The following is a 14,566-nucleotide window of genomic DNA, read 5'->3' as shown; positions in this document are numbered from 1 at the left end:
AAACCTCCATGTTTCCAGACTTCTACCTAGATTGGTCTTGAGGTGGGGGCGTAAAATGCAATTTCCCACGGAAGGGAAGGGGAAATCACACTGTCTGTTGTTGTGCTCATGGCTATATGCATGTTGTTCTTGCGAATCTTGTCGCGTGTGGTGTGGTGCAGCCGTGCCTAATATATAAACACCCCGACCAATCAAACCACGTTAATCGCATTGAAACTCAGATTCGTGTCAGTCATTTCCCGACAAATCCCTTTCTAACTTGCGTTAACGACTACATCTGACAAAATAAACTCGCCAGTGAGATGGTGGAAGGTGTCAGCTTTCCAAAGATGTTTTCAGATTGACAATTTGGGCACTTTGGAACTGATTCAAAGCGACCGCGATTTAACGTTTAGAGGATAGTAGTAGAAACCATTTTTTTCGAAACGTTAAATCGCGGTCGCTTTGAATCAGTTCCAAAGTGCCAAAATTGTCAATCTGAAAACATTTTTGGAAAGCTGACACCTTCCACCATCTCACTGGCGAGTTTATTTTGTCAGATGTAGTCGTTAACGCAAGTTAGAAAGGGATTTGTCGGGAAATGGCTGATACGAATCTGAGTTTCAATCCGATTCACATGGTTTGATTGGTCGGGGTGCTAAAGTGAAATCAGTAAAAGGTGCGGACTGGTCCAACCTTACAAGTTATGTTGCCAATTTTTTGTAAACTGTCAGTATGACTATGGCTAGATCGAAGAAGTCAATCAATCTTGTAGTCAATCAATTAATATTGATAAATCGAACAGAATAAAACAATTTTTTTCTGTTCACGTACCTTGAACCAAAGAACTTTGCTACATATGCCAGAGTTGTACGTGGGCTTGAATATACATGAATACGACGTCATCACAACATGACTTGAAAAAAAATCTGCATCAGACAGAAAGTGTTCAATTTCACTGTCGCCTGTACTGTCGCCAGATTGCTGTTCGAAGCGTTAGATGCGAACTTATCATCCGCATCCATTCTAAACGAAGTCATCGTAAGCATCTACGTTTTTTTCCATTGCTGACCAACAGGCAGAGAGGATAAAACGTCGAATATGAAAGGAAGTGTACTGTTGCTGCTCGTTGCGTTGGGGGCACCTCTGTGGTCCGGATGTTCTTGTCTGTCAGCTGAATGTAAGATACATCAGATGAAGTACTTTTGGACTGCAGAGGTTGACTGTAATCATCAAAACCTCATCGCGATCCCGGATGGCATACCGTCCAACGCCGACCGATTCACTGCCAAGTTCAATAACATCAGTAACGTAACTAACCTGCCCAGTCTACCCCAACTGCGTTGGCTGGACCTAGGCTGGAACTCAATCGAATCGTTTCCCTGGACGTCTTTGCGCGGTCTGCCAGCTTTACGCCATTTACTTCTGAATGAAAACCGACTACGGTACGTTCGGCTGGACAGCGTCATTGAATATCTGCCTGAGCTGAAGTTTGTTAATGTCGGGTACAACAAACTAACCTCATTCTCTCAGCACGAACTCGGACTGCCACAATTAAGCACTGTCGTGATTGTTGGAAACCTCCTTCGCTGTGACTGCGACCTGGCCTGGCTGATTGACAAGATGACGTGTCTACAGCCTTGTAAGGAAGGCGACGAGACCTGTTGCTCGTCCTGTGGAGCCTGCTCTCTTAGTCTTAATAAAAAACTTCGAAAGCTCTACTGCGAAACTCCGAGTCGACTGAACCGGCTACCACTGTCAGACGCGCCCGCACAGCTGACGGAGTGTAGGGAACAAACTGTTCCTGCAAAAGTTCGTCTGGGGAGTTTCCATGACGTTTTGGCAGTGACGTCCCCAAAGCTCGGATCAAATCGAACCGTGGGGATAAAGCATTCCATCGGCCAGTCACCGACCATGGTAACCAGCATCTTGCACCGTCACGGAACCACACGCTATGACACTAGGCCCAAACCAACTGAACATAACAAGGGTGCGGACACAACTGCTTGGAATTCTACCGATGAATCAAGTGATACCTTCACAACGGCGAAAGGAACCAGCCTCCAAAACATTCTACTTAGCGCCATGGCAGGGACAATGAGTTGCCTTACCCTGATAATATTGTGCCATCGTCTGACGAAATGCTATACCATGGTTACTAGGGCCGCTTAAGACAATACAGAACGCCACACTATGTGCTGGCACCGCCGCCAGCGCTTCGGCCCTAGGGGGTGTAGCCCCGGCCGGGCAACTAAGCCACACATTTTTCCCGGTGGACTGCCGGACACAGGGAGGGTACCTCTCGGTGTTCTCACGATTAGCTCATGGCGCCAATCTGTTACCAGCACCCGCGTTGATTTTAAATCCATGTCAAAAACTTCCAGGGCCCCGGCCGTGACCAGAAATAGCCGCAGGGTGTCCCACCGGGCCATGTAGGATTAGCGCCCGAAAGTGCAGAAAACAGCCCGTGAACTGTCCGGCAGGGCCCCTTGGAGCATTACTCAAGTAGTATCATGCCTAGTACTAGACATTACCTGTATGTACATGAGACGAGCGCTAACTCCGGCTGACTCAGGTGAGTACATGTATAACAAGTGAGGATGTACAGAATCATTATTTCAAAACAACCATTTAATTCGAATACATGTACAGAACTTTAACTTTCAACATTACTCAATTTACTCTATATACAACAACAAGTACACCGCACCAGATAACCTTTAAACCAAATCCCTGACTGTAAAGAATCGATTATTTACATCCAGGTCAGTCATGTGGTAGTTTGAAGTAAACTTCAACACAAAAAATTCAACTCTGACTCAACACTATATCATTATAAAGTGTTCTGAATATAAACATCACCACAACAATTTAGTTGTCTATATAGAATAGATTTTGTGTGTGTAATAATACCTACCATGGTACTAGTTTGGACATTCATTACTAAGTAACATGTACCTCGATCTTGCATGTGATTTGCATCTTCTGTACAAATATGACATATATATGTAAAGTGTCACACACTTCATTCCAGTCTAAAACAGAAACTGAATTCTGTAGCACTTCTTTGCATCACAATAAATCCATCTAAAAAGGTAAAGCCATGCCGTCATCTTCAATTGAGATGAAGCATAGTGCTGTTTCAAGTAGGTAGTGGTAGTGCAATGGGGCTTCGCTATGGCTCGCTTTTTCTTTTCTTTTCAAATCCATCTAAGACCTTGTTATGGATTGCAGTTCACACATCCTTCTTAACCAAGAATAATAAGCTGTTCCTTCCTGTGAAATATCTGTAATCAACCACAGGAAATGTGGAAAGTGAGAAGGGTTTGTACCAACATTGGGAAAACATACTCTACTTTTTGAACTGTACACCTCACCGTTTCAATTCATGCAATATTCACACTGTGACTAACGCTTTGTCCCCACTATCCTATCAGCCTATCATGAAAATTTTCAAATCATCCCCCCCACTCACCTAATGGAATAACCCTCCATACAATTGACAGAATGTTAGAAAAAGGGGGCGGGGGAATATATGTTGCCACATGTCTATGAGTAAGTGAAGAGCTGGGTGGCCTTGAAAGGTTCCTCAGCACATTGTAATCTGCAGGTCATCCTCCCTAATGTTACAATGGAATAGCCCACCATACAGCTGACAGAATGTGGCACATGGACCAGACCATTTATCCAGGGGGGTGGATTAATATCACATGTCTATGAGTAAGTGAAGAGGCGTGTTGCCCTGATAAGCTCCCCAGCGCAGTGCAGGAATTTGTAGCTCGCCGCCTGGATGCGCTCCCGGGCCTTCTCACTCGCCGAGTCTGTCAACATGTGGTACATGTTCGATCTCAACTGGGGAAGGAAAGGCACAAGTATGTAAGACAAGGAAAAACAGATGTTACATATGTCTAGATATCATATTCATGTGGCATCAAAGGCCTTCGCAAAAAAGCTTTCTCGCTTGCCATGAAGGAAAGAAATCTGTTGTAGCATCTACTAAGTTAACATAATTCCACCACCCTGAAAAGATACGACCAAACAGATCTCCATCCCAACGTCCCCCAGTACAATGCACTCCTGTACATCCTGTATATCTTAACTGTGCATACCTCTAGGCTGCTGCACTACTGTAATACGGTGGATAAGATTTTTTTGTTGACATTTAGCTTGAAACATGTGCACATAATTCTTTGTCAATTGTTAAAGAATGAAGAAGAGTTCAACTATATGATCACATACCTCGGATCCCTCAGCGTGGTCCACAGAGAACTCCTCGCTGAACTCGTTGATTTTGAGTTTCTTTGCCCTCCGCACACTCTGTACATAACAGCACCAGTCGTCCTGCAACAACAAACATTTCAGCACCACGGACAAAGTACAAATCCTTAAGACACTAGACTTCCGGCATTGGCTACCACGGACGCGAGGGGATGTGACTGATCGAACCACACGCTCCAGCAAACAACTCTACCAAATCAAACCCAGAACTGAACGCTATAAAAGAAGTAGCATACCATACATGACAACCCTAGTAAACAGTAGAAAGGAAAATGACGACCACAATAAGTAGGATGTATTTGATGTAAGATTGTATGATAATGTTGTATATTTTAAAAACCCAAAGTGTATATTCGTATGTGGAAGCACGTGACCAAGCACGTTTTCTATTGTTTTAATGTGTACTTGGGAATAAGACTTGTTTTAATTGTGGCGGTGTACATTGTAAAACAACTGCAATTCAGCCTCTGGCTGCGAGAGTTTTGTTGACAATAAAAACCATTTGATTGATTGATTGATGATATTGGATACTGAACCAGATTACTCCGTGAGGGGAGTAAAGGAGGCCATCTATATTAAATTTTGTACATTAAAGCCCACAAGCTGACACTGAACCGAGACGAGGTTGATATCGCTTGCCAGGCAATTACAATTCATTACTAGAGTCACGGCTATGTGTGACGGGCTTAACTCACAGCCATGGTCTAGAATAGGTCAGGAGGCCATGGTCACATGTGTGTGACAGGGGCTTTTAGTTTCAGAGTGAAAAATATCAATTTTACCTCGTTGACAGGTTCGTCCTCCAGATGTTCTGCGGCCTGCATGACGATCCGGTCCTCTCCCGCCTCCGCGTTCCACTTGCTCCAGGAGAAGGCGAAGGCAGGGAGCGTCATGGCCATGCAGCGGTAGGTCAGCATCTCAGCCTCCTCATCCTGGGGAGGAAAAGCAAATTGGTATAAAAACTTAACGAGTCCAGTTACTTACGGCAGCTTCAGTTTCACACCATTTCAGACCCATATCAGCATCTTGGCCTCTTTGTCCTGAAGAGGAAAAAACATATTTGAAATAAAGAATTAAACCTGAGTGAAACTTAAGGCAGGGAGCGTCATGGCCATGCAGCGGTACCTCAGCATCTCAGCCTCCTCATCCTGGGGAGGAGGGAAAAATGGTTTATGGTCTCATACTGATGTTACAGTATCATACCAATGCTTCAATCTCAGACCAAGAGACAAGAGTTAAGGTCTCATACAGTAATTGAATCAGATGCTATAGTATGTGGCTGTGACATCTCTGCTTTCTCCTTCTGGGGAAGTGAACAAGCGTTGCAGTTTTCTACTGTAGGGGTCATCATGTTCGAGTCTCAGACCAACATCACGACCTCTGAGTCATCAACTCTATCTATAAGTCTCATAGTGATGTGACAGTCGCAGTCTGTTACCAACATCAGTGTCTCATACCATGCGGTCCTACATCAATGTCTCAGACCACTGTAAGTTATAGTCTCATATATCAATGTTATCAATGACTTTGTCTGGGCTTGAATACTTTGGATACTAAAATTATTGAGACCATTAGGTAACGTATGAGATTTGTCAACAACTTCCTGGACAAAAAACATACAAACGTAAGACATACAAACCACATAAAGGTAAGTAATCCAGACTAATCCATTAATGTGTAATGAAAAAGGCTGCCTACCTTTTTGGTCATGCTGACAAACTTGCTGGAGTCGGGCTCTGGAAAGATGTTCACCCCCGACGCTCGCAGGGCCTGGAGGGAATAGTTAATTGCTTACTTGAATGATCTCCATTAGTGATACAGTGCATGATACTTCACTACTCTTGCTGGAATATACTACATGTACCAGGATTCTGTATCATTTGTCAAGTAGGGCTAAGTAATTCCTATGAAAAAAAAAATTAGGAGAGCTGAATTTCGAAGCTTGGCCACAGTTTTGTCCCACGCACTGGTCTGTCGTTGGTGTTGAACAAGTTATTGTGTTCTTACTTCATGTCATAATGGCAAAGCAAACCAGATTCTCCCGTAGAACACGCCAAAAGTATCTTAGTTTATGTCATACCTGGGCCGCAAAAACGTTTGATACCGGTGTTCCAGACAGGGTTTAGGTTATCACACAGGCTTCCATAGAATATTTAGAATGCATTTCGAGTGTGCCAAGTGCAGCGCTATCGAAAATTTGAAAACTGGATTTGGTCGCTGGAATGTGCGGCTCTTACAATTTTTTGTTTGAGGATATCAACTTTTCTCAACTTAGGGCCTCTTTACACCTACGACATTTTAGAGTCGTGCGATCATCGTCGTGGGCGACGTCGCCGGCGACGGTATTTTTTGGCCGTCTAAAGACGATCAAAACAATCGTACGACGGCAATAAACGGGAAATCCTCGAAATGTCGTGCGACCACCTCGGACCCAGTCGCACGACGTTCAGCGGGGGGGCCTGTGGCTGTGTTTTTCTCGTCTAAAGAAGAATCGTCGCCGGCGACGGAAGTGGGTGATATGCTAATAAGCCTACAGCGTGCTGTTTCCTGTCCGGGAAGGAAAGTTTCTATCGTTTTCTTTGTAAATATGCATGCAGTTAGCAATGGAAACATATTTTTCTCATCCGAAACCGGTTATTCCGGCGCGACGCCCTGCTACCAGTGGCTATACTTCTCTAGTATGCCCCTATTCCTCGATCCCCGGGACATCCCCGGCGGCGGCCACGAACTCGGGTTAAATCCCGTCCGTCTCTGTACCAGCCTCAATCTCTTTCTTTGTTGAGCACCGTTCTCAACGTCTCATCTGCAGGGCAACAGTTGTTGCAAAGTCAGTAAAAGCTTCATCTTTTGACGAAAACAAGCGGTTCCCCCGCCATTTTGAATTTGAGCGCAAGAGTTCACTTTGAGTCACACGCGCACATCAATGGAATTCTGCGCCGCGGGGGTCCCATGATATTTCCTGACCGTGTGTCTAAAGAAAACCGTCGCCTACGACAATGATCGTACGACCTTATAACATTGTAGGTCTAAAGTGCGCCTTAAGGCGCATTTCGCATTGAAATGTGTGCTTTCTCGGGTGGGTATGACATAAATGAACAACAGGGTGTATTCTGCATCACCGTCGGTCCCAGCTGGGCTGGAATCTCGGGTGATACAAAATACGCCATGTTGTATTCTATATGTACCAGGATTCTTTATCATTGGTCAAGTAGGGATGAATAATTCCTATATAAAAAGAATAAATTAGGAGAGCTGGATTTCATAGCTTGGCCAAAGTTTCGTCCCACGCATTAGTCTGTCCTTGGTGCTGAACGAGACATTGCATTCTAAATATTCTATGGAAGTCCATGTGATAAAAGTGGAAAGAACACCATAGAACATCCTTTCCCAGTCAGCTCACCTTAACCAGGTCCTTTGGAGCCATCCATTTCTTCCTGAGGTGGTCCAGCTCAGGGGTGTCCTCTGGTTGGCTCAGACAACATCTGTCGTCCTGGCAACAGAGCACAAACAAAAGTCAACCAATGAAATTCCTTCATCGAGGTAGTAGAATGCGCAATCAGAGTCATTTGTATAAGCATTGACTACCCTATTCAGTGGCTAACATCAATGTTAACCTGAAATCCAGCCTTGTTTGACCCTGAGTATGAACTTTTGTAGCCTGCTCAAAGCAAGCAAACAAGAAAGCAAGCGAGCAACCAACCAACCAACCAACCAACCAACCAACCAACCAACCAACCAACCAACCAACCAACCAACCAACCAACCAACCAACCAACCAACCAACCAACCAACCAACCTACAAACTGATCAATTGACCAGGTAATAATTCAAATCAATCAATCAATCAATCAATCAATCAATCAATCAATGAAACAATCAAACAATCAACCAACCAGCCAACCAATCTATCAATCAATCAATCATTATTATTATTATTTCTGTATTCTTTTACTAGGGTAGCTCCCTCAGCGGCTTGGCACTGATTTTCAGGGAGGCCCTAGGTACACAAATACAAAAAATACACTGATATTTACATAACATAATATATTTGTGCATCATCAATTCAATCAATCAATCAATCAGCCACACCTTAATCTCGATCTCCAGCTCGACGATGGCAGCAATGATGGTGAAGAGAGCAGCGTTGTTTCCGCGAGGTCGGATCTCCCAGGACTGGAAGGGCATGTTCAGGTGGGAGTCCTGGATCACGGTCAGGAGCCCGAACGTATTCGTCTTGAAACTCAGCGTCTTGTTCTCTGTGAGAAGAAAACGACAGATCAAACTAAAGTGACAGGATGCCACAGGACTAGAAGGGCATGTTTAGGCCCGAATGTGTTTGTCTTGAAACTTGGAACTCAGCGTCTTATTCTCTGAGAAAAGGACAACGAATAAACATGCAGTCATTTAACAACAAAAATTTACAGATCTCTTTTAGGCTTCAGTTTTATATGATATCAATGTATACACTGTGTGGTGAAAGAATTCAGCATTTTCTGCTCTGAGAAAACAATTTGATCAAACAGCAGGATTCTGAAAAACAAATTTATCAACATTAAAACCTTCAAACTCTCCACCTCTAAAATCAAGTCAAATACAAAATACAAAATTAAAAAAATCCTGTCTTCAATGTGACACTGAAAAATTTAGCTTTTCAGCTTGCCAAGTTACATAATTTGATTGGTACATAATGTACATGTATATGACATATGGCTGTGAAACAACAATTTCTAAGTTCTTCCAATAACTTTGCTGAAAAACAACAACTTTTCAATTGAATTTGAAATAAGTTTTGTATGAGAACACAAGTTTGACAGGTTTCCTTGTCAGCAACATATAATGTAAATGCATTTAAGTTTGCATGGTTTTTATTTCGCGCTAAAGGCGAAAATGGACTGTTCGCGGAGGTTTTGAGTTCGCGTCAGCGCTATAGTCACATACTGCTACAGTATTGGATGAAATTGTTCACGGTGGTTTTAAACTGTTGAACGGTTGCCACAAAAAACACGAACATAAAATCTCCGCGAACATTTCTGCATTTACAGTAATGTATCTTTCTATGAGGCTGACTGCCGCAAGCTAAACAGACAAGCCTGGAGACAGATGTCCATCTTCACTGCTACCGTGTCCCCCCCAACGACCCGGAGGTCAAGGGAATAGATGATGAGATGATGATGATCTTTCTGTACCTTCGTCATACTTGATGTCTGTGAAGCCGTCCAGTCGCCAGTGTTTCCCTGCCCAGCTCCACCGCGCAGGCTGAGGCTCCTCGTAAAACGCCACAGTGCTCGGCAGCCTGAGGACAGGTACAGAGAACTTAGTCTCAGTCATCCTCAACAGCAAATTTGAACAACACAGACTGAAGTCATCATTAGGGGGGATTTTACTCATAAAACTGTCTATGTCATTGTGCACATCCGTTGAGTTTGAGCGACGTTTCCTGAACCCAGAGGGAGCCAGGTGTTATATGTACAATCTGTTTGATTAACAACAGATAAGTAAAAAATAAGCTCTTTTTCTCTGTGCTCGGCAGCCTGCGAACAGATACAGATAACAAAATAAGGGTCTAATCATGCTTTCATTGGTTTTGCTTAGTTGATGAATTTTTCAGACATTAAGCAACTGCACAGTATTGTTGACCTTAAATTCTAGGTCCAATTCCAATTTAGTTCCGCAGCTGAAACACATTTCATTTGCACATGTGCACATGATGACCAGCCTCTCCAGCTCCGTCCTGCCACTTGCTACATGTACATAATGTAATCAAACACCACAGGGTGTCTGCTACTTTACAAGTAACCATGGTGACAGCTGTCTGGTCAAGGTCATTGGCCTTATTTGTTTGGAACAGAAGAAGAAGAAGAAGAGGCAGAAATGGAGCAAAAATCATGACAGGAAACATGAACAGAAGATTATACATGTCATTGAATAGAGTACATTTAACAAATAAGAAAATGATAATTATCAATATTAATTATAAACCGTGCCGTACTTGATGGTGACCCCCACAGGCGGTGTGATGTATGTGGGCTGTACAGGGGCGGGGGGAGCCGCCTCTGCCTCCGGCTGTTCCGGCTGTTCCCCCTGCTGTTCACCCTCCCCCTTCTCTCCTTCCTTCGGCGGTCCCTCCAGGAGCATATTCGCCTTTTTTGTGTAAAAGAAACAACAAATCCATGAATTATGTAGTTCTGGTTTTCTTTCATTGCTGTTAAATTTGATGTGCCGTTTGTTTTCGTTACTTTTTATCTTTAACACCTTTCATCACCATCATATCTTATAATAGCATGAAAGCTCATCTGTGTTGTTGGATTCCAGGAAGAAGTTTGATATTTACTTCAACACAAAGCAAATATTGCTCACCTCAATTACGATTGAGTACTTGAGTCACATGTCCCTAAAGTCACATACTCAGAGTAATAGAATCACTCCTGAAGAAGGTCGACGTAGTACGACTGAAAATTTGAGGTGAGCAATATTTGCTTTGTGTTGCAGTAAAGATCAAACTTCATCACACCGTCGTATCCTGTCGCTCCAGTTCTGTATCCATTGTCAGGCTGTCTGGTCAGCCTATTAGCATTCCTTTTAAAAATAGGAGTACCAACAAACCAAATTGGTTCTAAATCAAAGTTAAACTGCAAAATGCCAACCAAAAAATAGGACAAATTTTCCACTGATCAGCTCCGGTCTTTGTCAAGGAATGAGCAATCCACTAGCACTGCTTCTGTGACGTCACGTTATGAAGATAGAACATGTGATTTGTTGAGCAGTGGATGTTGCTTAAAGTCTATGGCGTATCCTGTCTCTGCTGAGGGTGTTGCTCACTGAATCATATGTTCTATCTGCATAACGTGACATCACAGAGCCAATGGATTGCTCATTCCTTGACAAAGACTGGAGCTGATCAGTCAAAATTTGGGTACGTCCAATTTTAATCTTAAGTGTTGGCAATTTGCAGTTGAACTTTGATTCAAAATGACTTCTACCAACGCAGATGAACTTTCAAGTAAAAATCAAATTGGTGTGGCTTAAGATAATTATGTATTTTTGTTTTTGAATTGACAAGAAATAAATCTTTGCCTGAGACGTCTCCTTGGCGGCGGGTTTCTCCTCCGGGGGAGTGGCGAGGGTGAGCGTGGCGCCGAGTTTCTTCAGGTCCTCGGGTTCCCCGGGGTAGGCGATGCGCTGGAGGTACTCATCTACAACTAAATTTAAAACAAAAAAAAGTTAAAGTCCTTCCCACACCGAAAGATGCATGGCCACACAACTTTGTGCAAGTCACTACAGGAGGGGGCTAGTCCACTGGGGGTGGTGTGTGTTTAACTGCCATACTCTTTCCCAAATGCTGAGTGCTATGCAGGGAAAGCAGTATGTACCATTTTTAGAGTCTTTGGTATGACCCGGCCGGGGTTCGAACTCACGACCTACCGTATGCAAGGCGAAAACTCTACCCACTCGGCCATTGCACCAGTACAACAACTAAGGGTAACACATCCGAAAATCATCATCCAATGTATTTGGATCAAAATAGCCTTGAGAATGACTACGCTTAAACTACAATCAAAGTACTAAAACCATTGTAAACGGTTTCAGTCTGCTTAACAGGTTCACGTCATCATTGTAATCTTTAATTTCCTTTTTCGTGTGACAAGTACACACACACACACACACACACACACACAGACACACACACATACACACTGCCACAGATCTCACAGACCAGCTGTGGTGGCAGCTGCAGCAGTTCCAGATACATGACACCGCCCCGCGGACAGAACTGACGCAGGTCTTACATCCAACAAACAAACAAACAAACAGACAAACAGCTACCTTCCACGATGCTCCATCCCCGAGCGATGACCGGCTGTGGGGGCAGCTGCAGCAGCTCCAGGTACATGACCCCGCCCAGAGGAGAGAACTGACGAAGGTCGATCACGTCCTCATCCAGCTCCAGCAGCTCCTCCTCCTCCTCAGCTTCTGTTGCCATGGAAACACAATGTCATCAGGAAACTCGTTTAACATTGAGGGATTGAAGAGCTACTGTAGTATTTAATGGGATTGTAGGCTGGTAAAGAATACAGAGAGGAAGATTGACAATGTAGAATGTGGTTTGAGTGGAGGACACTATTATTTAGGAAAAATGCCTAAAATCTAACCGCTTTTCCTAGTTGAAGGCTTTAGTGACCTAGCCTGGTATTCCAACCTATTCTAGCTGCCGAATCTCTTCCGTCCTCTCCATCTATTTGCGGAGAGGACAGAAGAGACTAAGGAGCTATAATAGGTTTGGATACCAGGCTATAAGTGACCGACAAAGAAAACTCTTTTTATCAAAAACTACATCACTTCCGAATCAAGTATTCAATCCAACTAATCACGGTATTAGGACCAAGCTGCTTGGGTGAAGGTATTCAGTAACTTTTATAGATTCATGTACATTTGTAATCACCACTGCAAATCTAATCAATTAGTATTTGATTTACCTTTATGTTATTCATTATCAACTCATCATTATTAATCAAAGTTTACAAAAAGATTCAGAAGCAGAAACTTTCCCTACCTGCAGTTGTGGGCTTCTTTTCCTCCCCTTCTCCTTCTTTCTCCTCCCCCTCTTCTCCTCCCTTCTCCTCTCCCTCCTTTCCTTCGTTTTCCCCTTCCTCCTTTTCCCGTGTGGAGCCTGCTGCACTCACGGCGCTCTGTTGACAAAGATACAATCATCGTCAGATTAAATCATTAATTTTTTCAAACATAAGTCAGGCCTGTTTCACTGTTTTAAACTTAAGCTGCAAATATTGACTTTGTGGTGGTTTAATGTTCGTAGTTTTTGCGGTAAACTTTTCATCACAAATTTAAAACCACCACGAAAATGCATGTTCTGTCTTCCGCCCGCCTATAACCTTGTTTCAACTGTGAACTAAAATTTTAGTAGTAAAAACCAATGCTGCACTTGTCGCGCTCTGTTGACATTAACGGTGCGATCTTCTTCAGAATCATTTCTCAAACAATTTAGTTAATTCTTAAAATTTCAATGTCAACCTGAACCTTTGGTTACCGTAATATCAGTGGTCTAACTGACTCAGAGTAACATCATCATCATCATCATCATCATCATCATCATCATCATCATCATCATCATCATCATCATCATCATCATCATCGGTTGACTGCAGCTATATATCTATACTCAAGAGTATAGAGGCTAGATATCTATACTCAAGACTGTCAAGAGTATGAACAAGACTTAGTCATTTTCTGTTGATTTGTACTTGATAACTATTTGCTGTTAGTTGGTTCAGAATATGATGAAGGCATACAACTTAAGTCAGCTGTTTTACAAATCTTCATAAGCCGAAAATTGCTGGCTGATTCAACAAAATCTTTCACTAACATCATAAAACATATCTTGATAAAAAGCTGTGTTGCGTCCACTAATACACAGTTTCAGGAACATCAATTCATCACAATGCATATTAATGAAAAGCTTTGTTGCATCCAATTGTGTGACAGTTTCAGGAACATGAAGCCTTTCGAAATATGTTTTCTTTTGTACCTTCCTGCCACTCGCGACAGACTTTGCATCATCGGCGTCCGCATCCAATGGCTTCTCATCATCGTCTTCTCCCTCCTTCTCCCCCTCCTCTCCATCTTTGGTACCTTCCTCCTCCTTCTCTTCCTCCTCCTCTGGGGCCGCGGACTTGTCCACTTTCTTCTTGCGGGGGTAGAAGGTGCGACAGTGAGGGGACAGGTGGTCGAAGGCAGTCTTGATGACACGGATCCCGATGTCGGCCGTGGCGAGCGGCTTGGGCAGCTCGAAGGTGAAACCTTCTCCTGGGAACTCAAAGGACTTGAACCTGTGGAGGGAAGAAGATGGAGCATTACTAACGCCACTGGCGTGAGTAGTCCAGTGGTTAGCGATCTTGCCTCTGGAACTAGAAGCCCCGGGTTCGAGCCCGGCTGTGTCGCTCACCTGACATGCACGCTACCGGAAAGGGTCGCAGTCCTTAGGACGGGACGTGTTCATTGTGATTGTCGAAAAGAGCTAGGGGAATTTCCCCGGTACAATGAACCTGTAAATACTGTACATAGCGCCTGTCTTCTCTGTCACGACCAGTGGAAAATTAGCTCATCTGTTCATTGAGTTCATTTGAGCTAAACTGGTTCAAGATCACTTTCCTTTCCTTACTAACAACCACATTTTTACTTGAACACATTTCCCAATTCATAATTCATAATAATCATCATCAAGTATTATTTCTTTCACTGATTGCAGCATACCATACAAATAGCCATTCAGATCTAATATCAACAACTAAAGTAG

The 14,566-nt window shown here is 43.4% G+C and overlaps 1 protein-coding gene across 2 annotated transcripts in view; it reads right to left on the bottom strand.

Annotated features, from left to right (window-relative positions):
- Positions 1 to 2,592: 2,592 nt before the first annotated feature.
- Positions 2,593 to 14,566, bottom strand: part of LOC136429767 (dynein axonemal intermediate chain 7 homolog) — a 40,795-nt gene continuing 28,821 nt past the window's right edge. For both annotated transcript variants that reach the window (XM_066419735.1, XM_066419736.1), the window contains 12 exons: positions 13,799 to 14,099; positions 12,809 to 12,944; positions 12,082 to 12,228; positions 11,332 to 11,456; positions 10,247 to 10,398; positions 9,444 to 9,550; positions 8,347 to 8,513; positions 7,658 to 7,747; positions 5,956 to 6,027; positions 5,040 to 5,189; positions 4,219 to 4,320; positions 2,593 to 3,831 (listed from right to left, as the gene is read on the bottom strand). In XM_066419735.1, coding sequence (XP_066275832.1) covers positions 3,694 to 3,831; positions 4,219 to 4,320; positions 5,040 to 5,189; positions 5,956 to 6,027; positions 7,658 to 7,747; positions 8,347 to 8,513; positions 9,444 to 9,550; positions 10,247 to 10,398; positions 11,332 to 11,456; positions 12,082 to 12,228; positions 12,809 to 12,944; positions 13,799 to 14,099 — 1,687 coding nt within the window. In that variant the 3' untranslated portion in view covers positions 2,593 to 3,693. The remainder of the gene's footprint in view (positions 3,832 to 4,218; positions 4,321 to 5,039; positions 5,190 to 5,955; positions 6,028 to 7,657; positions 7,748 to 8,346; positions 8,514 to 9,443; positions 9,551 to 10,246; positions 10,399 to 11,331; positions 11,457 to 12,081; positions 12,229 to 12,808; positions 12,945 to 13,798; positions 14,100 to 14,566) is intronic.

Source organism: Branchiostoma lanceolatum, chromosome 3 (assembly GCF_035083965.1).
Source record: "Branchiostoma lanceolatum isolate klBraLanc5 chromosome 3, klBraLanc5.hap2, whole genome shotgun sequence".
Lineage (NCBI taxonomy): Eukaryota > Metazoa > Chordata > Leptocardii > Amphioxiformes > Branchiostomatidae > Branchiostoma > Branchiostoma lanceolatum.
Note: the sequence above shows the minus strand (reverse complement) of the source record. Positions and strands in the feature narration are given on the sequence as shown.